The sequence below is a fragment of the Bactrocera dorsalis genome, unplaced genomic scaffold (genome assembly GCF_023373825.1).
Source record: "Bactrocera dorsalis isolate Fly_Bdor unplaced genomic scaffold, ASM2337382v1 BdCtg145, whole genome shotgun sequence".
NCBI lineage: Eukaryota > Metazoa > Arthropoda > Insecta > Diptera > Tephritidae > Bactrocera > Bactrocera dorsalis.
The window spans coordinates 1-25,577 of NW_026038196.1; the positions used below are offsets into that span (position 1 = coordinate 1).

At 35.2% G+C, this 25,577-nt stretch overlaps 1 protein-coding gene across 9 annotated transcripts; it reads left to right on the top strand.

Annotated features, from left to right (window-relative positions):
* Window positions 1-1,581: 1,581 nt before the first annotated feature.
* On the top strand, window positions 1,582-24,971 carry LOC105233310 (histone acetyltransferase p300). 9 transcript variants are annotated; one of them, XM_011215353.4, is made up of 17 exons: window positions 1,582-1,714; window positions 3,940-4,791; window positions 4,868-5,157; window positions 5,408-5,600; window positions 5,793-6,167; window positions 6,691-10,746; window positions 10,811-11,100; window positions 11,177-11,334; window positions 15,473-15,583; window positions 15,680-16,628; window positions 16,706-16,936; window positions 17,079-17,309; window positions 17,391-17,788; window positions 17,861-18,260; window positions 18,362-18,667; window positions 18,726-19,352; window positions 19,430-24,971. In XM_011215353.4, the coding sequence occupies exons 2-17, from the start codon at window positions 4,737-4,739 to the stop codon at window positions 20,150-20,152; spliced, it is 9,393 nt and encodes a 3,130-aa protein (XP_011213655.2). In that variant the 5' UTR covers window positions 1,582-1,714; window positions 3,940-4,736; the 3' UTR covers window positions 20,153-24,971. The 9 variants fall into 9 exon arrangements, with proteins under 9 accessions (XP_011213655.2, XP_019848403.2, XP_011213656.2 ...); XM_019992844.3 differs by having other exon boundaries at window positions 1,702-1,842; XM_011215354.4 differs by lacking the exon at window positions 1,582-1,714 and adding an exon at window positions 1,773-1,891.
* The last annotated feature ends 606 nt before the right edge of the window (window positions 24,972-25,577 follow it).

Sequence of the window (25,577 nt, forward strand, 5' to 3'; positions counted from 1 at the left end):
ACATTTGTACTTTCCTATTTGTTAACATTCTCTGTTTCGCCTTCTCTACTCATTAACATTATCTGTCATACACATGATAAGTGGTACACGATTCTGTTAACATTCTCAGCCGTAAGTATTTAACAGCTGAAAAATAGGTGGCGCTAATGAAATGTTTTATGAGCACTGACAAAAAGATGGCGCTAAAGAACTTATAACCTTGTTCCCAACTTTTAATTAAATGAAAACGAGGTGGCACTCCTACGTTCCACAAAATCTTGGTAGAGTACTTGGCTTATTCAGGACGAATATTTTTTCATTGATTTTTGTTCATACTGTATTTTTTTGTTGTCCGCACTTGCTTTGATAATTTCATTTTTAGTTAAAATACCAGCTATGTACCAATTTTGAAAATCAGATGGCGCTAAATCACAGTTGCACAGAAATGCCAACAATTTTGTTAATATCTGTATTTAAAATGTAAATTAAAAACACATTGCAATGTAATTTTGAACATGAAATCTTATTATAACACCAGATTAATCATATATATATATATAATCATAGCTTTAAAACAAATATAGATCAAGCCAACTTTCTTTATTTATTTCTTTGTTGGACGATAAGTGTCAAGAGAGAACTAAAGATGTAAAAATGATTCATAATGGCTTTCACTGTATTTGAATAATATTGCAAAACATTTATAATGAGATAATTGTTCCGTTAATAAATTAAATTGTTGATCACTTGCGGAACTTGGCAACCACATAATTTTTCCAATAAACAAATCCAAAGATAACGGTTTTGGATGCAAGTATTAAAAATTAAATTTTTCTTGGTAGTTTCTGCTTAATTCAAATTATTATATATAAATAAGCAAAATGTGAAAATGGAAACAAATTATAATATATGTAGGTTATATTATTATTGTAAATCTATACATTCAAAAGAAAATATCATTCAAAAATACATCTGTAGCACTTATGACATTATGATATTTAGAATAAATTTACGGTTTTACAGATATGTTGAAAAAGAAACGAAATTGGAAACAGTCCAGGGACAAACATTTTTTGCATAAAAATTATATTACAAAAGCAATAAAACAGTAAAAGTTGTACAATTTAATAAGTTTGTGCTGCCACACGTTTCACTTTCACGTTTCATGATCATACACTGAAGCGTATTCGTATAGAATTCCAAGGGGTTTTCAGCCGCGGTGATTAAATAGGTTTGAGAATGGAAGTAGTATTATCAAAAAAAGCGAATTGTAAATAAATCAGAAATTATTAAGATAGAATTAAAAAATAAAGGAAAACCTAAAACAATTCTTCTTTCCTTACCACTCGAATCATAACTCGTGATATAAGCAATTCTTCATCGCAAATACTCATAAATAAAGATGCATATAACATAGTTATATATGCTTCTATCCTAAATATATATTTAAATAAAGTTAATTTTAGGGTTTATTAATAATTATGCCTAAACAATTACATAATCTATATTTATCTTCATGGTTAAGCTTAAGATAAACTTAAAATTATATCAAAATTTATTTTGTATTTGGTGTTATGAAGCCGATTTTTTAAATTAACGATGGCAACACTCGCAATGCTTCTCATATGTACATCTCTGTTTTACTTGCGGATAGCAGGGCCATTGAGTAGAGCCGCCATTTTGTTAGTGTGTGCGCGAACATGGTCGTGGCATTACAGTGATAGTTGCGATAGTGGTCAGATAAATAATATTAAATACATATATGTTTAATTATTTTATTATGATTGTGGGATATTATTTTTAATAATATTAGAAAAAATATATATTTACAAATGTCGCAGAAACACAATTGTGTAGAATATTGTAAGCTTTTGTCTCGCTCTGTTAATATTTCGGTTCGATTTTCTCTCGGGTGATTTCGTATGCGTGAGTGCATTTCTAATTCGTCGTGGTTTTTCGCAGCTCGTTACAATGTACAATGTTAAAGTTTTTTTAGATACATTTTTGTGTAAAAGTTTACTTAAGTTGGTGCATATTTTAATATATTAAAACATTTCTCTGATAGTAATGCACATTCTAATGTGTATAAATTATCTAAATATGGGGTAATTATTTGTATAAATCGCAATTAAATATTCGCTGCAACTCGCTGATTTATTCTCATACGATTCGGAAGCGGTGTAACTGTGTATGTTCAGCGAGTATAATGGGCATAGAAATTCGCTTTATTATTGTACTCGCTGTTCACTATTTATGTCAAAATCGAAAAAGCTAGATAGTGATATTGAAATGTGACCAAATATTATTACAATACGTTGGAAGAGTCCAACTATAATTATTGTTTTCGTGTGAATGTTGCATAGACATAATCGTTGCTTATTACTCATATACTGTCTCTTTTAGCCATCGGGCTACATTGTTCAACAACCGAGTACAGACGAAGTTTGTATCAATTTCCTACACTTGCTTTTCGATAAAAAGTGATGCCAATAATTTCTGTTCAACGGGGAATTTTTGTAAAAAGTTTGAGAGTGAATAAAATGAATGAAATAATAATTTTTGTTTTACGGCGCAGTGTTTGGAAATTTTTTATTTTTGCAAAAATGTAAATAATTTGTGTATTGGTGCGGAAGAGAGAATTAAAGTTGCTTATTATTATTGTGAAATGTTTATTAAAACTCCCTTTATAAGTTTAGTTGGGACCAATTGCTTTGAGGGTACATCACTTGACTGTCGGTGTTCGCTGACTCTCGCAAATCGCACTCGACTCTTTTAATTTCAGTCTTTCTTCCTAGTTCTGTCGTTACTCGTTCGCGAAATCAGTTGAGTTTTTGCTGGTGCGGAGCAAACGGACTGAATATTTGTTATATTGTTGCGAAAAGATTTAAAAAAATTGTCAAAAATTAAAAAAAAATGCAAAAAGTAAATGAGTAAAATTCAAAATAACAAAAAATTGTGAACTTTAATTGAAAATAAATTGCGCGGGCAAAAACAATGTTTTCAATAAATATCTGAAGTGAGAAAATTATGTTAATTTTTTTTGAAATAAAATTAAAATTTTTCTCTAATTTCGCATATTTTTGTAAAATTTTTCGAATTTTTTCTTAACATAAAATTTAATAAAACAAAAAATCTGCAAATAGAAATTTTCGATTCGACGTGAAAACTAGCGACAAAAAATTTCAGTCATTGCTTGTCTGTTTTTCTTTCTTTTTCTAATACTGCTCACACTCGTTGCTCGAGGTGGTCGTCATACAAGTGTAGTAGTATAAGCAACACACTCAAAGTTTGCGTTTCGTATACCGCGATGGGAGCGATTTGTTCGGCTTGTGGTAGTAGCTCTAGCTCCAACGAGCAAGCACAGTCTTTTAGAGCAAAAGTCCGTCCGTAGAAAAGTAGCGAGTACTGAAGAAAGAATCAGACGAGTTACATAGGCAATATCAACGAATTTTGTCCACAAATAAGTTGGTTCTTGTCGCGCACTAAAATGGCAACAACTCTGGCTATCTGAGCAAACGAGTGAAACAAAAATTATATGCATACGGTCCCACTAGTCACAAATTAGTGGTCGCATATACGAAAGAATGACACGAATGTATTAGCTGGCGGTCGGTTGATATAAAATAAGAACGAGTCGCAGAGAAAATTAATGCTATTTGCCATTTGCCTGTGATCATTGTGGCTTGGCCAATTTGAAGGAATTTGTCAAGCAACATCACTGCCATTTATTTACTCCTGAAATGTATTTAAATTTTTAATTGATAGAAAAACATATAGTGACATTTTTTGCATCGGAAGATGTTACAATGTTGTCAAGTAACTTACTTTTCTCCCAATTGATTCGCAAACAAATAGGACAATTTTATTATTAAACAATTGTGGCATTAAAGGAAAAACAAACAAATCAATAAGATTTCGAAATGAAAAGAAACGTAATAATTTTTTTTACTCCTTTTACAGTTGATGTGCAATTAAATATCGCTATATTCTTGGAGTTTTGTATTGCAAAAAAAGGCGCAAAAACCTTGCCAACAAAAGCAATGATTGATTCAAAAGATGTTGGTGGTGATAAACGTCGGCGTTTAAAAATGTTGGTCCAACAAACAGTGGTAAAGCAGGAATGTGTCAAGTGCCAATAAACGATTGAAAATAAAAAAATGAACTTAACCTTTACTCACTTACAATTTGCTTTAAAAACTCTTAAAAAATAATCGTCTTTCACTGAAGAAACGTAGGAGGTAAACAAAGAAACGGAATAAATAACCGATACTTCTCGGTCCATCTTTATAACTTCAGACACAAAATGCACTCGATCGCTGTCGCAAAAAACGCTTTAACTCAGTTGAAACATTTTTTAAATGTGCGAAAGCGATTTCAAAGAGTGCAACCATATATAAACAAACTTCAAACTTGGAAAGTTTTGACCCTTTCTGCTAATGTCAACACAGCCGCTGCAGCTCAAGTAAAAGCATCAGTGTCGAGTGATCGTGTTTTTAAAATTAATAAACCATTTCCGGAAATCAATTTTTTCCTTCCGCCGTTTGAATTAAAACATTCAACTTTTTTTAATTTTTATATAATTTCGTCGTTATTAAGATATTCAAAATAAGCTTTGATATTGCGCTTGAAAATTTTTGAATTTAAAACAAACAACAAAATATAAAGCAAGTAATAAATTATCAAGTGAAATCGGCGTAAAGTTGTACAAGCTTACGCAAATTTAATACCAAAATAGAGATCATAACAAAGACGTCTCAATGATGGCTGATCATATGGATGAACCACCGCAGAAGCGGACTAAAATGGATCCAAGTAAGGAAAATGTTATTAACATATGATAGTGATATATTTGAATAAAATTTAACATTTTGTTTTTAATTCTTTTTAGCGGACTTTGTTTCAGTTTTAGAAGATGATTTACCGGATGAATTAGTTACTGGCAATAGTAATTGGCCAGACCCTCTTGGCGGTGGCGGTGGGCCAGGAGGTTCAGGGGCAGGTCTTGGTGTCAACGTAGTCGGTGGACCCAACAAACCTCCTGCACAAGGTCCTGGCCCAGGTGGACCACAAATGAATGGCGCAAGCGATGATAACACAAGCGGAAACCAAGGTGGTCCCGGCAATCCATTACGTCAAATGCAACATCATCAACATCTGCAGCAGTTATTGCAACAACAGGTAAGTTCACAAGATAAATCAATTCGTTTATAAGATTTATCAATGTAAAAATATACTTGTCCCAGCACTGATTATTGGAAACAGAATAAAAACATATAATTAATGAATGAATATACGCTGGAAACCGGAAACCTTTATATACTCTATATACCCAAATTAAAAATTCCCAATATCTTATAAATATTTGTAAACAAGTACGCCTATTTTGAAAAATTTAGAAGATGTTAATTTTTATAACATTTTTCTGTAGGGTAATAAAAATACAGGAATGATCGGAAATCCAATGGGCGCAGCTGGTATGAATCAGTTGGGAAGTAAATCGCCTAACTTGCAGTCACCAAACGCAGCAGGCATGCAAGTAGTTGGTGGTCAAATGGGTATGGTTAACTCAATGTCAATGTCGATATCCAACAACGGTACTCCAGGAATAAATACAATGCCTGGTAAGTAATATATGATATATGGAAATGAATTATTTATTTTGATTTATAGACTTTGTAGTTTGTCTCAACTATATGTTGTGTTGATTTAGTCTTCTTAAATATATTGTACAATTGCTTATGGTTTATGTGTATTTTCTTTATTATAATAAATTTAATACTTATAATATTTTGTTAATATTTTCTATTCCACAGGCATGAACACAATTGCTCAGGGTAATATAGGAGGTATGGTGATTACCAATAGCAATTTGGGTGGTTTGGGTGGAGGTGCAGGCATGGTAAATACATTAAAACAACAAATAGGTGCAGGTGCCGGTGGTATGATGAATGCTGGACCTGGTGGGGTAGGGCCCGTTGGAAATATGGGTCCTGTTGGTGGAGCAAATCAGGGCATGCATTTAGGAGGCGGACCTGGTCATCCGCAAAGTCTACAAAATGGTCCGATGATGGGTAGAATGGTTGGGCAACATCTACTTCGTGGCCCCAATCCTCATTTAATGGCTGGTAACGGCCCTGGTGTTGGGCCAGGCGGTGGTCCGAGAATGCAGAATCCAAATATGCAAATGGGTATGTATTTTATTTGCTTTTTTATTACATTTCATAATATCAAAAACATACAGCGCACAGTGATTCGACCCGTGTTTATTAAAGCTGCGAATATAGGTATATTTTGTATTACACAGAGTACACTATTCTATATTGTTATTCCTTTAGAGGTTAGTTAACACAATTTTAATATTTTTGTAACCCCTAAATCAATTCCTTCAATACGATTTTTTTTGTTTATTAATATTTGTTAAAAAAATTTTAATTTATGTAAATCAGTGAGAGAGTATTAGGGAAGAAATATGGTAAAATACTTTTGGAATTAAGGATAATGTTCCAATCCTATAAGTTTCTGCTTATATGTTTCTAAAAAATCTGTTTGCTGGCAGCTTAATTGCTTTTCGCAGCATCTAAACACTACAAAATTAAAAATCATTCATCAAATTATTTAAACAACACACATATATTTAAAATTCTCCATTATCGTATTCCTTAACAATATTTATTTTGTCCCTCGTTTGTATGGGATCAAATCACTGTGTAGCTCAACGAGCAGATGTGTTAAACGGTAATCTTACATACGGTGGTCCAGGTCAAATGGCAAATATGGTTGGCGGTAATGTGGCAGTCGGACCAAATGGACCCTATGGAAATGCGGTGGGAGGTGTTGGAAATTATGGTGGTCCTGGTGGACCCCAGGGTGGACTTAATGTAAACCCGAATAATCCACAACAGCAACTTTTGGCGCAACAAATGGCACAACGCGGTGGTGTTCACCCAATGCAACAGGGCAACCGACCCGGTGTACCCATTGGAATGGCTGGTGTTGGTAGCGATGGAACCCTTCAGGGTCTGGTGGGTGGTCCGCAACAACAACAGCCACAACAAATGGGTCCAAATCAACCACAAACGCAAGGTGGTGTCATGGGAGGCCCACGACCGCCGCAACCTGGAGGTCAAATCCTTCATCAGCAACAACAACCTGGTACCTCTCAACAATCTGGTGGTGGTACGGCTGGTGGAAGTAGCGGTGGAAGCACAGGCAGTGGGTCTAGTGGTGGCGGCCAACACCTTTCTGAAGAGAGGAAAAAGCACATACAACAACAACTGGTTCTCCTCTTGCACGCTCATAAGTGCAACCGGCGCGAATCTTTGAACCCTAACCGTGAAAAATGCATAGTTCCCTATTGTAAATCTATGCAAGATGTGCTGGCGCATATGGCGAACTGTAAACAGAGCAAAGAATGTAGCGTTCAGCATTGCACGTCGTCTCGTCAAATTTTATTGCATTACAAGACTTGTACCCGTTCGGATTGTATTATTTGCTTTCCTTTCCGCCAGCAACAGAGTTTCCACAATAATGCAAGTGGCGCTAATGCGAATACAAACACTAACCAACCGTTACAAGGTATTGTAAAACAACCACAGCAACAGCAGTCAGATGGAACTACCGTAGGGGGTGGTGGTCCGCAAAATTCTGGTATACCGCAGCAGAATACTGGTGGAACGAATATTATTGCTGGAAACGGTGGCCAAGTTGGAATGACTGGTGGTCCAAATCAACAACTTTGTATGAAGTCTAACGTGGACATGTCTCAACAAATGCAACAACAAAACGCACAGAACCAAAATCAGGAAATCCGAAGGTTTGATAGTTTGGGAATGCAAGGAGCAGTTTCCAACTCCGGACCTGGAGCTAACATGCTTCAAAATAATGCAGTGAATGCACAACAACAATTAAATCGTATTCGGTCGCTGGGGGGTGGACCGATAGGGCGACCAATGTCAGGTCAGGTTGGTGAACCCGGAGGTGGCATAGGAGGTGGAGGACCGAATTCAAATACAATCATGGGCAATAATATGATGGTTGGTGGAGCTGGAGGGCCGGATAACGGCATGCAACAGCAAACCCAAAATGTTCAACAACAACAAGTGCTTTTACAGGGCGGAAGTAGCGGTGGTCATAACAACCCACAATTAGCTGGTTTGATCGGCGGTTCTAACACTAACAATACTGGTCAAAATCAACAAAATGTTGGACAACAATCACAGCAACCAAACATTCCTTTATCAGTTAACGTTCATAATATTAATAACAATTCCGCTTTTAATAATGCACAGTTAGGTGCTAATAACGCTGGTAATTCAGCTGATATGGGGGGAACTGCGGGAAATGGACCACCACCTAACAAGCAGTTAGTGGGAGCGCAAGAGTTAGCAAAGATGAAAATGCAGTCGTATAATGTCATTATGGCTAATTCAACAACAGTAAGTGGCCCAGGTGGTGGACCTGGGGGAGTCGCTGGCGGTAATAATAATTCTGGTGTACCAGGTGGTCCTGGTGCAGCAACTGTAAATTCTGGTGGCTTGGTGAACGCTCAAAGTAATAACTCATCCAGTGGGGGTGCAACCACTTCACAGGGCGGTAATGGCAGCGCAGGTAATAGTGCCGTTACTGAAGAAAGAGACTGGCGTGAATCGGTGACTGCTGATCTACGAAAACACCTCGTCCATAAACTTGTACAAGCGATATTCCCAACGTCTGATCCTACAACTATGGCTGATAAACGTATGGCCAATTTGGTTTCTTATGCTGAAAAAGTTGAGAAAGACATGTATGAGGCAGCCAAGTCTCGGTCAGAATATTATCACCTACTGGCTGAGAAAATTTACAAGATACAAAAGGAGTTAGAAGAAAAACGCATTAAACGAAAAGAACAGCAAATGTTAATAATGCAACAACAACAACAAGGATCCGGTGGAGCAGCAGGTCCCGGCGCCGGGCAAGGGCCAGGTCCGAGTAATGCAGTACCAGTTGGTCAACAGCTTCCTCCTGGACATCCCCAAGCTCAGCAAACACAGATTAGACCTTTGATCAGTCCCATGGGTGCAAGTGGAGGCCAAGGTATACCCTTAGGTGCTGCTGGTATGATGCAACAACAAATGCGTGGACAAGCCCCCGGCAATGTGGGTATGATGCCTGGACAAGCAGGTCAAAATATGGTAGGAATACGTGGTCATTCTCCTGGAGGAAATTTGCTAGCTTTGCATCAACAGCAAAAACAACAGAGAATGCAGTTTCCACAACAGCAACAAAGCAATTTATTGGTTGGTCCGCCTGGACCTAGTCCAAACAGTGGCATGGGGGTAATGCCAACATCTACACCACAAAGTATTGTCGTACCAAGTCCGGTGTTATCTCCTTATGGTGTCCAAGTAATTCCAGCTAGTCAAGTAAACGCCGGTGGTGGTGTGTTGACAAGTCCTGTTCCTGGTCAGCAACAACAATTTATCACGGCCAATGGCGGGAATAGTTCACAATCAGCGCAACAACTTTCCGAAATTATGAAGCAAAGGCTTTTGCAAGCGCAGCAACAACAACAACAGCAGCAGAGTAATATGTTGTTACCACAATCACCATTTAACAATCCTGCTTCTCATATGCAACAACAGCAGCAACAGCAACAACAACAACAGTCTCAGCAGCAACAACCACAAAATCCCTTTCCTTCGCCAATGTCGCAACAACAACAACAACAGCAACAACAGAAACAAAATATGGGCTCAGTGGGAAATATGCCACCGACTCCTACTAGTCTTGAGTCATTAGTTGGTGGAAATTCGGTAGGTGCGAATACCACAACTGGCGGCCCCTCAACAGGTGTTATGGTAGCCGCGCCTAGTCCCTCACCAAATTTCGTCTCGAATGGTCCAATAGGAACACCTTCCAACAATCCACCATCAGTAACATCCCTTATGCAGCCCCTGAGTGAACGAGCCAGCAGTACTCCTCCTATTATGGCACCGTCCCCGGCATCGGCAACATCTGGAACGCCACTATCGGTGAATGCCAGTACAGCTTCCAGTATTGGAGGTGTGCCAATGAGCAGTACTGGAACTACAATGACGACAACTGCGTCATCTTCAAACACTCAGTTGTCAGCGAAACCTAATGTCATTAACACAAATAATAATGGTCCTACTCTGTCACAGCAGCAACAACAACAATTATCGATGGGTAAAGGTGGCAACAACAATAGTAATAATAGTGCCAGTGTAGTGGCCACAACTACTACTACATCGATTGTGATGAGTTCACGTCCTACATCCAGCAGTAATCTTTCATCACAAATGGCGGCGCTTGAAGCTGCTGCTCGTGATAATGATGAAACTCCACCCTCACCAAGTGCTGATTCCGGTGGTGAAAGCGGTAACGCATCCAAAGGAAAATTGGATTCCATTAAGCAAGAAGATGAAATTAAGAAAGAGTACATGGAAGATGGGAGCGGTGGTGGAGACAATTCTCAAATGGACACACAATCTTCAGCTGGTGTAGGTAAAAATGTTAATAATGACGGTACCAACATAAAAGTGGAAATAAAGACTGAAGACGGAGATGGCATTATAAAAAGTGAACCAATGGACACTGACGACAACAACGCCGCTAATGGTGTTGGCGGAATGGGGAATGCTGGCACTGTAGACTGTAAAAATGATGGAAAGACATCAGTTGACGGCGATACCAAAGTCAAGTCAGAAACAAAACCTGTAGTACCAGAACCACTGATGCCTAATGCTGGCGATAAGAAAAAGAAATGCGGTAAGTTATATAACAAATTAAACTAATCGGTATGAAATAGTTGAATGTATGATTTTTATTTCAGTATTCAATCCAGAGGAGTTGAAACAAGCACTGTTACCAACACTAGATAAGTTGATGCGCCATGAACCAGAATCAGCACCTTTCCGTTGTCCCGTGGATCCACAAATACTTGGTATACCAGATTACTTTGATATTGTGAAGAAACCCATGGACTTGGGAACCATTCGCAACAATCTAATGAATGGCAAATATAATGATCCGTGGGAGTATGTCGATGATGTGTGGCTAATGTTTGATAATGCATGGCTATATAATCGTAAAACTTCACGTGTTTATAGATATTGCACAAAGGTAAGTTTAAAATACTAGAAAAAACGTCGAATCTTTTAATATAATGTATTTTACATATGTTTTAATCATGTTGTAGTTATCTGAAGTATTTGAGCAAGAAATCGATCCGGTAATGCAAGCTCTTGGCTACTGTTGTGGTCGAAAATATACATTCAATCCGCAAGTGCTATGCTGCTTTGGAAAGCAATTATGTACCATACCACGCGACGCCAAGTATTACAGTTACCAAAATAGGTATGTAAACTCTTTTAATAATAAATTCTTTTATTAGACACCTCTTGTAAAAATAATTATTGTGATATTATTCATTTGGTTTAAGTGGGCATACATTTCCTTGTCTTCTAACAAATGTACATATATTGAGAGAGCAAAACAAACATGAGGAACATTCTAGAGAATCTTGCAAATTTTGAAAATTACAATCGATTAATTTTTTACTTAATGTAAACGTATTTCTGAATAGTTAAATAATTTCTAATGGATAAAATATTTTAGCACCCAACTTTGATGAAATAATAATAAAACAATATTTATTTTAAATCGTATTTTTATTTCATCTTGTAAAAACCAAAAAGTTTAAGTTTTGACCTATTATATATTTTCTTATGGAATGATAAATAGTATGTTAAATAAATAGCAATTCAAACTTAAGCTTATATGAACAAAGTTCTAAAACAAAAAAGGTGTCTGAAATATTGGAGCAACATCTTTTTGTAGTGTATCACAATTAAATTGCATCGTATTTTGTTGAAAAAAAGATATTTAAAAGCGCGATTTTCTGTCTATAAATTTGCTATTACATTCCATATTTCTTTTACAAAATTTAACAAAGAACGTCCAGTTGTGGCACATTGTGTCTATATTTTCTCCAATCATATCACATTAGTTAGAGCTTTGAAAAATTACAACTTTTGATTTTTGTATATTTTAAATAACACATTTATTAAATAAAGATGGTCGCATAAAATTTATTAACTCATTATACGCTTAAAATAACTAAATATTTGGTAATGTATGATCAAATTATAAGTATTTGAGGTGCACAAAAATTGTGTAGAAAATTAATAAAATATTACAAATTCCACTTACTGCGTATCTTGTCCGTCTAAATAGTACGATTTCAAATACAGTGGCGGACAAAAGTCTACATACACCCCCTGTTTTCTTCGATGTGAGAGTACAAAAACTTTTTAGAAAAATGTGTTGATACATTTTTATTCTAATCTTCTTTCTAATAACAACAAACTTAAAAAATCCGTTAATTAATATAAAACTACAAATTTATGGAATAAAAACTCAAATATTGTGTTGACAAAAGTCTACATACAGTACAAAAATATCTTAGTTCAGTGCGAAAAACTTTACAAAATGCTAGTTATTAAGACGTTTTAGTATTTAGTTGGGTCCCCATTGGCATCTATAACTGCTTGAAGATGCCGTGGCATTGATTCTGCTAAATTTGTCAACGCTGCAGATGTAATGCTGTTCCAAGGTTCCAATATGCGCTCTTAGAGTATAGCAGAGCTAGAAACTTGGTGCTTTCTAATTCTACGCACCAAAATCTCCTAGACATGTTCAATAATATTCATATTTAGACTTTGAGGTGGTGTATTTAATTGCCTTGGAGTATAATAAAGCAACCAGTCCTTACCAATTTGCGCCGCATGCATCGGATCGTTATCCTGTTGAAATATTCAACTGGAACCGAGCCCTAAATTATCCACCAAAGGCTTCAAATTATGTTCCAACAGAGACTTATACTTATAACCGTCCATTTCACCTTCAATAAAGTCCGAATTTCTAACTCCAGAGGCCCAAACAGCTCCCCAAACCATTACGCTGCCGCCACCGAGCTTCACAATTGATACTACGTTCTTCGGTTCAAGCGTGGCGTTAGTTTTCCTTCAAATTTTAGCCCTTTCTTCACTACCAAAAAGGGTGAATTTAGAATCATCTGTAAATGAGACTTTTTTCCAAAAATCTATTTCCTTTTCTTTGTGTTTTTTGGCGAACTTTAAACGAAGTTTCCGATTTTTTCAGAAATAAAAGGTTTCTTCCGTGGTGTTCTATTGTGAAATCCGTTATCGTTTAGATTTTTTTTTTTTATTGTTCTTGGTTGGATACTTATTTGTGACGTACTTACTATGCGTTCGGCTATATTTGGAGCATTTACTTTTGGATTTTGGTCTACTTCGTTGAGAATCAGGCTGACGTCTGTACGATATTTTTTTTTTTTTGTGGGCGTCCACTGCGCGGTTTATTTTCGTTGGAACCATTATTTTTAAAGTTTTTTAGAATTGTCTGTACTGTTGCTCGACTCAAGTTTAAAATTTTAGAAATTTCACCATATGATTTTTTTTCTTTTCTTTCTTTTATCACCAAATTTCTTACATCAATTGATATTTCATTTCGCGGAGCCATTATAGCTATTGAAGGGCTTAAACCACAACTAAATTCAATAAATATCAAACAATAAACATATTGAAATAAAAGAAAAAGGCTAATGTTACCTTACTATTAATATAACAATGTACAAAGTATGGGATTTGAACTGTATGTAGACTTTTGTCAAAGCAATTTTTGAGTTTTTCTTCCATAAATTTGTTGTTTTATGTTAAATAATGAAATTTTTTAGTTAACTGTTATTATAATAAATATTAGAATAAAACTGTATAAATACATTTTTCTAAAAACTTTTTGTACTCTCATATCAATGGAAATAGGGGGTGTATGTAGACTTTTGTCCGCCACTGTATATTTATCTATTTTATATGAACTGAATTGGAAATGCGAGTTTATTTTTACTGAAAAAAATAAAATCATGTTTTACAATTTTTATGCTTTTTAAATCAAAAATTGTTATTCGTCGTTCGTAGATCGAACATATCTGAATATCCCCCTCTAGAATTTTCAAAGTATAAATTAGAATATTTACAAAGTATATTTTTGAATATGTGCGATTTATTTTTTTAATTTTACATAAAACGGTTTCTGCTGCGTATTTTTTTAAGTTTTTCGTGAATTTCTCGAAATACGTATAAATAAGACAAGTATAAATTGGGTGTATAACGTAATGCCGACAATCAAAATCTCGAAATTTAGGATCCTGACGGTCAAAATACCGACAAATCAAAATACCGACAAATCACAATATCGACAAATCAAGAAAAGGTGGCGCTGTTCTTTCAAGGTCCTGCGGCCTTCGGCCACGAACACGCTCAAGAATCAGTAGAATTTTCTTTCTGTGCTTCGATAGAAATAAGGACAGACAAGATAAAATATTTTTCACATGTCGGCATTTTGGTTTGTCAGTATTTGGATTTTTCGGTGCTCTGATTTGTCGATAATTTGATTTAGCTGCATATTTAAATTTTGTCGGTATTTTGATGTGTCGACATTTTGAATTTCGATATTTTAAGTGTATCCCGTATAAATTTGTTTACACTATTTACGCCAAACACGTCAAATATATGTGAAGATCCCACTTTTTCAAATAAAATATAAAAAATTAAAGAATTTAATAGAAAACGCCAATTTGAGCATATATCTTATCAAAGTTTGGGCATTGGTTACTAATTCGAATGCGAATTAATTAACGAATTTAATAATAATAATAATTGTTGCATGCATGTTCTAAAGCTTTACTAAAAACAAAAAAAAAGCAATTGTATAAAAAATTAATTCATAGATTCAACAATCCTTATTTGTATTTATTTTAATTTTTATATGTAATTTAGTGACATTACCTTTATTTATAGTTTGTAACCAAACAATTCTAATGTGAACCTTGTTATTTTTATTTTCTTCTATTCCTTTGCAAAATCCATTAAAACATATGTGGTAATGGTTTTTTGTGTGCGTCTGTAACGTCCTAATACATCTATTCATCAACAACCATCGACAAAATAATATCTACAACATGATCATACACATTTGCTTATGGTGTAACAACAAAATAATCGACATTTATTACCGCTGTTGCTGATGTTAAATGCTGATCGTTTGCTACTTACAACAATGTTTTCAAAACTGCTGTGGCATTGGCTCACTCAAATGCTTAACCACCTCCCTCTGTGCGCACTTTTTTACTGATGTGTACTACATGCTCCTATATACTTTTCCCTATTTCCACTCCCTTACCCATTCAACATTATCACAACCAAATACGAACACACGGAACAACACATCCCATGACAAATCAAATGTCATTGCTTTTTTTGTGCTTTCTTATGATATATAACCGATCATTTACTCCTACTTCTGCGTTTGCTTCACTGTTTGGACGCGATGAAATCATTCACAAATCATATAAATAAATAAAATATATTAACAAATTTGTTGAAATTCGTATTGGTTTTTGTAAATACTAAAGTCTAAAGGATTATGGTGTTGCCTCAAACAGATACACCTTCTGCCAAAAATGTTTCAACGATATCCAAGGAGACACTGTTACTCTCGGCGACGATCCGCAGCAGTCTCAAACGTAAGTAAATACTTATAGCCAATTGCAAATACACCGAAATATTTTAATTTTAATTACTTTATTTATGTGTTACAAATTTATTCGCGTATCCATTAGACAAATTCGTAAAGATCAATTCAGAGAGATGAAGAATGATCATTTAGAGCTTGAGCCGTTTGTAGATTGTCAGGAATGTGGCCGCAAGCAGCATCAGATTTGTGTCCTCTGGCTTGACACGATTTGGCCAGGTGGTTTTGTTTGTGACAATTGCTTGAAGAAGAAGAATTCCAAAAGAAAGGAGAACAAGTTCAATGCGAAACGTTTGCCCACCACAAAACTTGGTATATATATAGAAACACGTGTGAATAATTTCTTGAAAAAGAAAGAAGCTGGTGCTGGTGAGGTACACATAAGAGTTGTATCCTCCTCTGATAAATGTGTAGAGGTAAAACCGGGCATGCGACGACGATTCGTTGATAATGCGGAAATGTCTTCAGAATTTCCATATCGGGCGAAAGCTTTATTTGCATTTGAAGAGGTGGACGGAGTTGACGTTTGTTTCTTTGGCATGCACGTACAAGAATATGGTTCCGAATGTCCACAACCCAACACGCGACGTGTATATATTGCCTATTTAGATTCGGTACATTTCTTTAAACCGCGTCAGTATCGAACCGCAGTGTATCATGAGATACTGCTGGGTTATATGGATTATGTGAAACAATTAGGTTACACAATGGCGCATATTTGGGCATGCCCACCCTCCGAGGGCGACGATTATATATTCCATTGTCATCCCACGGATCAGAAAATACCTAAACCAAAACGTTTGCAGGAATGGTATAAAAAGATGTTAGACAAGGGTATGATTGAACGTACTATACAGGATTACAAAGATATTTTGAAACAAGCAATGGAAGACAAATTGACATCAGCGGCTGAGTTACCTTACTTTGAAGGCGATTTCTGGCCTAATGTATTGGAAGAAAGTATCAAAGAATTAGACCAAGAGGAAGAGGAGAAACGCAAACAAGCCGAAGCAGCAGAAGCTGCTGCAGCAGCCAATGTAAGATTTTTGTTTGGGCTTAAATAAATAAATTCTACTACTACTTATGTTTATTATTTTTCGCATTCATTTCGCAGATATTTTCAATTGAAGACAATGAAGTTAGTGGTGATGGAAAGAAAAAGGGTCAGAAGAAAGCAAAGAAATCCAATAAATCCAAAGCTGCGCAGCGTAAAAACAACAAGAAGACCAATGAACAACAGACAGGCAATGACCTCTCTGCCAAGATCTATGCCACAATGGAAAAACACAAGGAGGTGTTCTTTGTGATACGCCTGCATTCGGCACAATCAGCTGCAAGTTTAGCGGTAGGTGTATTCAGTATTTATTGGCTTGTTTCTTACTTGCCGCACAATTGTGCTGCTTTTATTGCATCGATTACAATCGGAGGATTTTCTTATCAGCATTTTCACGAACATTGACTTCAAACCATTTTTCTTGCCTTTACAGCCTATACAAGATCCAGATCCATTATTAGCATGTGATCTGATGGATGGACGAGATGCGTTCTTAACATTGGCAAGAGACAAGCACTTTGAATTTTCATCACTTCGTCGTGCTCAGTTTTCGACGCTATGTATGCTGTACGAACTACACAACCAAGGCCAAGACAAGTTCGTCTATACATGTAACAATTGCAAAACTGCAGTGGAAACAAGATATCACTGCACAGTTTGTGATGTGAGTGCATACCTATTTGTTTTTCGTTTTATATAACTTGCTTATTATTATGTTTTACATATTTTAATTCTTTTCACACAGGACTTTGATCTCTGCTCGGTGTGCAAGGAAAAAGTTGGTCATCCACATAAAATGGAGAAACTTGGCTTGGACATTGATGATGGCTCATCACCAGCCGATCTTAAACAAGCAAACCCTCAAGAGGCGCGGAAACAATCCATACAACGATGCATTCAGTCACTGGTACACGCATGTCAATGTCGTGATGCCAATTGTCGCTTGCCTTCGTGTCAAAAGATGAAACGGGTCGTTCAGCATACAAAGAACTGCAAACGCAAAACTAATGGTGGCTGTCCAATTTGCAAACAATTAATTGCGCTTTGCTGCTATCATGCCAAACACTGCCAGGAGCAGAAATGCCCAGTTCCGTTCTGTCCAAATATTAAACACAAGCTCAAACAACAACAATTGCAACAAAAGTATGTATTTTTTAAATGCACCTATATGATTAGCTTTGGTTTGTGACATTAATTTGATTTTTTCAAATATAGATTACAACAGCAACAACTTTTACGCCGTCGCATGGCTCTCATGACACGCACCGTGACCACACCAGCTGCTTTAGCAGGTGGTCCAGTTGTTGGAGCTGGTCCAGTTGTAGTGCCTAGCAACGTTGTTGGACCCGCTGGTGTTGGCGTTGGTGTTGGTGTTGGTGTGGGTGTAGGTGTACCCGGTGTAAATGTTGGTCAAACAAATATGCCTGGGCAACCAGCTCTAATGGCAGCGAATGCTGGTGGTGGAATGAGTCCATCTACAGTAGCTGTACCCTCACCGGTGTCGGCACAGATGAGTGGAGGTATGACTTCACCGCACCCCCATCAACCTGGGATTGGAATGAAGCCAGGAGGTGGTCATTCACCTTCACCCACTGTTTTGCAAGTTGTTAAACAGGTATGCAAAGATTACTATAAAGTTTGTAAAGTTTAACATATCATATTTTATTGATGTCTAGCAATTGATTGCTTAATAAAATCACATTTTTTATATGACAGGTTCAGGAGGAAGCTGCGCGACAACAAGGTGGTCCCATGCCGCCTCCAGTAATTCAACGTCACATAGGAGGTATGCCTAATCAAGGCAATCCTGGTGGTGGTATGATTGGAAGCAATGTGGGAAATGTTGGCGTTGGCGGTGTTGGTGTTGGACAAATGGGCCCAGGTGGTGTAAATACTGTTATGGGTAATAATATGCCAATGGATCAATGGGGTGGCGGTAATCGTTATCAGGGAAATGCCAATCCAGGAATGCGACAACCAAACCAAACTCAAGTGCAAATGCAACAGAATACAATGCAGCCGGTAAGTTAAAGAAAACACATAATTTTGAATATAGTGCATTATGTTGTCTCCGCTTTAGAATATGATGGGTATGGTTGGAGCCGGCGGCTCGAATCAAATGCTTGGAGGGCCAGTTGGCAATATGGGTAATAATGCTGGTGGTACAGGTGTTGGAGGAATGAACAGCCCTGGCGGTGGCATGGGAGGCATGGTCGCTGGCGGCCAGGTTGGTGGGCCCGGTGGTGGCATTCGGCCGCAAGGTAGTCAGCACAATGCACCTGTTGACAGTGGTCAGGGACTAAATGAAGCTCAACTAGCGCTTATTATGCAGAAGATTAAAAACAATCCATCGCATGATAACCAACAGATACTGCAAGTTCTGAAACGTAATCCGCGAATAATGGCCGCCATCATTAAACAACGTCAACAGAGCCAACCGAATCCCAGTGGAAGCGGTGGTGGTGGTCCAGCCGGTAATGGGCAACAACAACAACAGCAGCAACAACAACAAGTAATGCAACAAAATCAACAATTGCAACACATGATGAGCCAACAGCAGCAAATGTCTCAAGCGAATCAGCAACAAGTGGTGATGCAACCGCAACAACAAGCTGGGCCCCCACATCAGCGCATGCCAGGCATGCAAAATCCCATGATGATGCAACAACAGCAGCAAGTGCCTAGCAACATGCAGCAACAAGGACCGGTAAATTGATATTTTTTTTTAGCACAAAGTCAATAGTAAATTTCAAAAAATAATAATTATTTATTTATCTTCCACAGATGCCTAACGTGCAATGGTTTAAAGCGCGACAAATGCCGATGCCCAATTACCCGCCTCCTTATCCTCAACGTCAGCGCGCACCTCCGCAAATGGGTGGTGGTGGCGGACAACAATTTACCGGTGGTAACTTTGGCCCTGGTGGGCCAGGTGATCAGTATGCAGTAGCCGCTGCGGCTATGCAACAAGGCCTAAAACCACCCACACCACAACAACAAATGGGTGGTATGCCAGGTGCTGTGACACAGCAGCAGCAACAACAACAGCAGCAAATGATGCAAGCTGGTGGTGTGGTGGGGGGACCCGGAGTCGGAATGGTGGGCGGTCCTAATGTAATGGGACCGCCTACGCCACATACCCTGCAACAACAAATAATGCAGTCAGCAGCGCGCGCTTCACCACCTATACGTTCACCGCAACCTACACCGTCACCACGTTCCGCGCCATCGCCCCGAGCTGGTGGGCCATCAGCTTCGCCACGCGCTCAACCGTCACCGCATCATGTAATGAGTCATTCACCAGCGCCCGGTCCGCCACATGATGGAGGTCTACATAATCATGTTGGTGGCATGCATGCGCCACATCAATCACCACTGCCAGGTGGTGTATCACAGGACGTCGGCGTTGGCGGTGTAGTTGGTGGTGGAGTTGTCGGTGGTGCTGGTCCCGGTCAAGCCGTTGCCGATGCATCTGATCAACTGACCAAATTTGTGGAACAACTCTAGTGTAGTAATTAACAGTTGCAGGCACCCACTAGCACGTTCAGCAACAACAGCAACAAGATGTATCCACGTTATTACTGAGATAAGCCGACATTATGCATCTTTACAGGTTAATCAATCATATCTTTGTTTCAAATATTTGGTTGAATTTTTTACTATTTATGTTTGTTTTTTTTGAGGCATCACAATTGAAGTTATTGATTTCAGTTTTCTTATCTCTAAAAGTTAGGTTTATAATTTATTTGCTTCTTTGAATTAAATCCATAGTTAAGAATAGTGTTTAGAACATTCTGAAGTTATGGTCATACATTCATACGTTCCATCGCACCAAGTTATACCTTATTGTCATAAGCATTTAAAGAGTAATAATATGATTTGCCGAAAGATGCATTAGATGCATGCAAGCAGTACTCAAAAGAGATATGATCGATCAAAAATAAAGTATGGTATAGTTACTATAAAAAGTAGGCGGTTACTAAAATCCTGTTAATTACAAAACCAATAGTACATGCAAAGTATATTAAAATACATTTTTGACAAGATTTTCTTGTGATGCTAAAATCGTTTACAAGAAAAAACTTTTATGACTCAAGACTTCATGATTAAAATATTGGCTGCACTTTCATCTCTTATATGTTATTTCGAAGGTAAATCCTTTGTGGTCGGCCATTTGTGCACATTTAGCAATATCTTAAATTTAGGTTTTTTTTATTTCTGAGTTTACTTGATTTATACTCATCTTTAAAATACTGTTGAGCGAATACACTACTACGTGCACACACTGATATATTCTATATATAGAGAGACTTTAATGCAATTTAAATGATTAATAATATACCATAAATCATATGTAGATGTATGTAAATCTAATATAAGACGAAAAAGTTTATTTTTATCACTTTGAGAATTGTAAAAGAATAAAAGATAAAATCAAAATATAAAATAATTTTGTATAAACAGAAGAAATGATGGCAAAACCAGTCAAATATTCAACACAATACTAGGAAACACATGGAAACTTTGTAAATATGTATTTTTTAAGTAAATAATATATATGTATATGTTTTAGTTACCTTTAAACAAAAGAAACAAATATTTACCAATAAAAAGAAGCATAAACAAGCTCCATTTAGTAAGGTAAATAAAAAATTGACTGGCAGTAATTTATATATGTGCAAATCTTTTCAATAGCCACACATTCATTGATATGAACTATTAATAATATTTACTTTGCGAGCTAACGTTCAATTTTTACATTAAACGATAATTAATGAATGAAAAATGTCCAATATTATGCTGAAATTGTTTCACAAAATTTCACATACAAACGTTAAACTACATTGATAATTCATGAGAAAAGAGCTATTAACTTAAATTTCCACACCTGAAATGAATTACTTCTAGAACATCGTCATGGCTTGTAACCATTGTGTTTTAATGCGCATACATTATTTCATATGACATTCAGTAACAATATTAAATGTGCCTTTTCAGTATTTGTACTTTTATGGTAATATTATTGCACTATGCTGGCCACTTTAATGCTAACTTTCATGCAAATTCATATTATTATTTTTCATTAAAGACAACTGTACTAGACAATGAATTACACCCAACATGATGACTCGTTCTTTATAATTTGCATTACCAGTGAATTGTGTTATTATTAGATCCAAAATTTCAACAAATAATCATTATTTAAAATAACGATAAGAATTATTTTCTTTATAGAATTAATTTAGAAGGCCAATATAAAACAAAGTAACGTCAGAAAACTTGCAAATAACTTAATTTATACCATACACAGTATAACTTCAAACTAGTAGCAATTGCATCTATGTCTTTGTGAATATTTCTGCACTCTAGCAAAGTTCATTGTATCGGCTGTTATCGAACTATCTACATCTCATGCATATTTCTAAAGGAATCTAGATTTGATCGCCTTACGTTCATTAAAAACCGTCACAAATTTCGCACCTGCATCCGCAGCGAAAATTACGCGATTAACTAACTTCATTATCTTTACGTAATTTAGGACTTTAGTAACTTACTTTATTTTCTAAAATGTGAACATTACAAATTTCATAGTTAAATAGTTAGTGGTACTGTATGCATGTTAGTTATATTTTGTGATAGCTTTTTATATGATAATACTTAATTTTAGATGAATTAATGTTTGGTCGTGTGATAATTCATACACCGAAAAATGTTAGCATTTCTAATAAAATTATATCTTAACACTTATGACATAATATTTAAAAACCAACATAATTTCAAATACACGTATACTTTGTATTAATCCTGTGGCTATGAAAAGTGCATTGGTATCTTTATATAATTCTATGCAATTATTCCTTTCGATAAAGAAGTTATTTACCAACACTTGACTTGAATCCGCCATTTTTTACAAGTTCAAAAATGCTGGAGAGCAATTTCTTTTCTATCAAGATGAAATTATGGTGTTGAAATTGAAAAATATTTATATTATTAATAAATATTTCTTATTTTTCGCGAATGTAATATACACGAATAAAAAAAAAACATGATTTGAGAGTAATTAAAAATTTGAATGGAACTCCTTTTATAAAGCTGCATATTTTTAATTATAATTACAAATACAATATATACAAAATGATTAGTTTAAGTTGTAGCCGCAGTCTACACATATTTTATGTTTTGACCTGCATAATTTTCGCTTGGATAAGAGTTTGTTGTTCGCCCAATAGATCACCGCGCCCGCCAACTCTCAGCAAATGAACTATTCATAGCGAAAATTGCACAGTTCGCGTGAAATACAGTTAAATAGTTACAAAATAAGTTATGAAGAAAGTATGCATTGTGTATAAATAGCTAACTATAGTGTAGAACATAAACAAAAAACACAAAAAAAAAGAAATATAAATTAGTTATTAAAGAATTATCATAATAGTATAGTATGTGTAATTTGTATGTTATTACTTATTCTTGTAATATTTTTAAATGTACATATATGATATACATAATTACCTAGATAGTAAGAATCATTATATAAGTTAATTAATAAGCGCATATTGGAAAATAATAAAAGCACGGAAATTTATTAAAAAACAAAATTGTTTAAGTATTGATTCCAAATTTTTTGTGATTTGCATACAGATGTATATGTGTAGGTATACGTGTTTCAATGTGTGTTGGTAGCAGTGAAGTGAGAGTATAGTAAATTTTAGGTAAAATGCCTAACACGCTACATTTAATATATACGAATATTATTTTTCTTACAAGTTAGTAGTTCTAAAAATCATAGTGTGGTCTTATTAAATTAATACATTAAATTTATGCCGATCTCTTCATCTCTCCTTTTATTCGTAATTTTTTACATATTAATTTGTAAAAAATAATCGTTTTAGAATTTAATAATCAAATAATAACGGCAGTCGTGTTATCATAATGCTTACACTTAGCGATTTAGCTACGAAAATGTAAAGAAATAATTTATTTTAAATTTTAATATAAACATAATAATAATTATGTTATAAAGATGTGAACTTTTTAACAAAGAAAACCATAAATGAATGATGTACTACGGAAATCATAACATTAAGTTTATTAGATTTAGCAATATGCTGCTATTAGTATTAATTAGATACTATTCATCTTAAACTCAATGAATATGACAATTACTAATATGATTATCTCGCGTAAAATGTAATACGCCGCGTCTGTGAAATACCAATAACTTACTTGTATATAATGATAGAACAAACTAACTATATTTTGGTGTATAAATATATACATATGTATATATTAATAAGTAAGCTTTTATTACTAGCCTAAAAATGTCGAAAATTTAAAAATAAATGTGCCTGTCAAGCACATCGCAACATAAATGCATACATACATTTTGAACGATTTAATTTACATACGCGCATGCAAACAAAAAATACAAAAAAAGAAAATACATCGTAAATGTTAGAAATTTAAGTTGCACAGCGGTCTGATAGAAGTTTAAAAGTTAGTAACTAAATAACGGAAAAACGATATTTAACATAATACAAAATGTAAATGTTGATTTTTCAATCTGCCACCAGCTAAAAAACTAAAATATAATGAATAAGTCGTTTCAGCAATCGCATTAACAAACATACATATGTACATATATGCAATGCATAGCTTGTTTTTATGTCGTTTTCATGGGAAAGTGTGCGAGGTTATGCAGCAGTTGTGCAGCAGCTAAGTAATAAATCTTAAATTCGATTGTAAAATCTATAAATCAAATAAAAAATAAGAAATAATATCTAATCATCTAATTATGTTTTATGCATTTCATTTACTGCGAAAATATTATGTATGTGTGCATAGTACTCTTTGAAATAAAAATATACAAATTTAGAAATTTGTATCGGATCCCAAAAATAAAATCTTAATTATAAATGATCTATAATTGCACTTGATTTGGCAATATTCTAAGTTGTATTTGTCAATCAGTGTAGAGAACTTAAAATAAGTGTAATCACTAAGTCCTAGCTTAAATGTATTAACAATAAACAGAAAAGTATCATAAGCATTAAATTGACGAAAAGGTAAAATTAAACTGAGTATAATATAAACAGAAAAACATACATATTACACCTAATGTGGATGAAAATGAAAAATGGCGCGCACGTGTATTGCATAAGGTAAACAGCATTATTTGTATAGTAAAAATTAACGATAACGGTTTATATAATTATAATTATATACATACATACAGTAAATAATAATTATAAAAATTATATACAAATTTAAAATGCGTATATATATATAAAGAGAAATTGAATAAAAAATATTGAAATGAAAAAATTAATTTGTTAATTTTAATTAAAAATCATTTTCACACAGATAAATATTATCACAATTTTAAGGTGATATAAATTTTCCTACATTAGGTATTACGAGTATGTTTTCTGCTGCAAAGCTCAAACGCTGAGTGATATTTTCATGTGTTGGTAGATTTTTAATCCCCTATTACGGGTTTGGTTTTGAAATTCGGTATTTTCAGTAACTTAATCAACAAAACAAAATCGGCGTACGTATTATTAATCTTTAATTCTTTATTGGTATTTGGTTGGTTGGTTTTCAACACTGTGCTAGAGCGGTTGACTGGAACATCAAGGAGTTGAATATCAGTGTAGCTTATTTCTGAGAAATATTAAAAGAAAATGAAATATAAAACTAGTAAGAAAGGACTAAGTTAGGGTGTAACCGAATATGAATCTGAATTTCATTAATACTTACATCTTAAAAAAGTCCAGATATTTGAGGTTTAGAGTCACATATAGACAACTGGGGGCCCTAAAATGTATTGGTTGTCAACATTTGGGTAATAGGTAATATATGTATCTTGTAGACGCGAAATTTAAATTAAAAAGTCTTACTATTTTTTGCGCGCAGCAAAACGGTGATAAAAGTT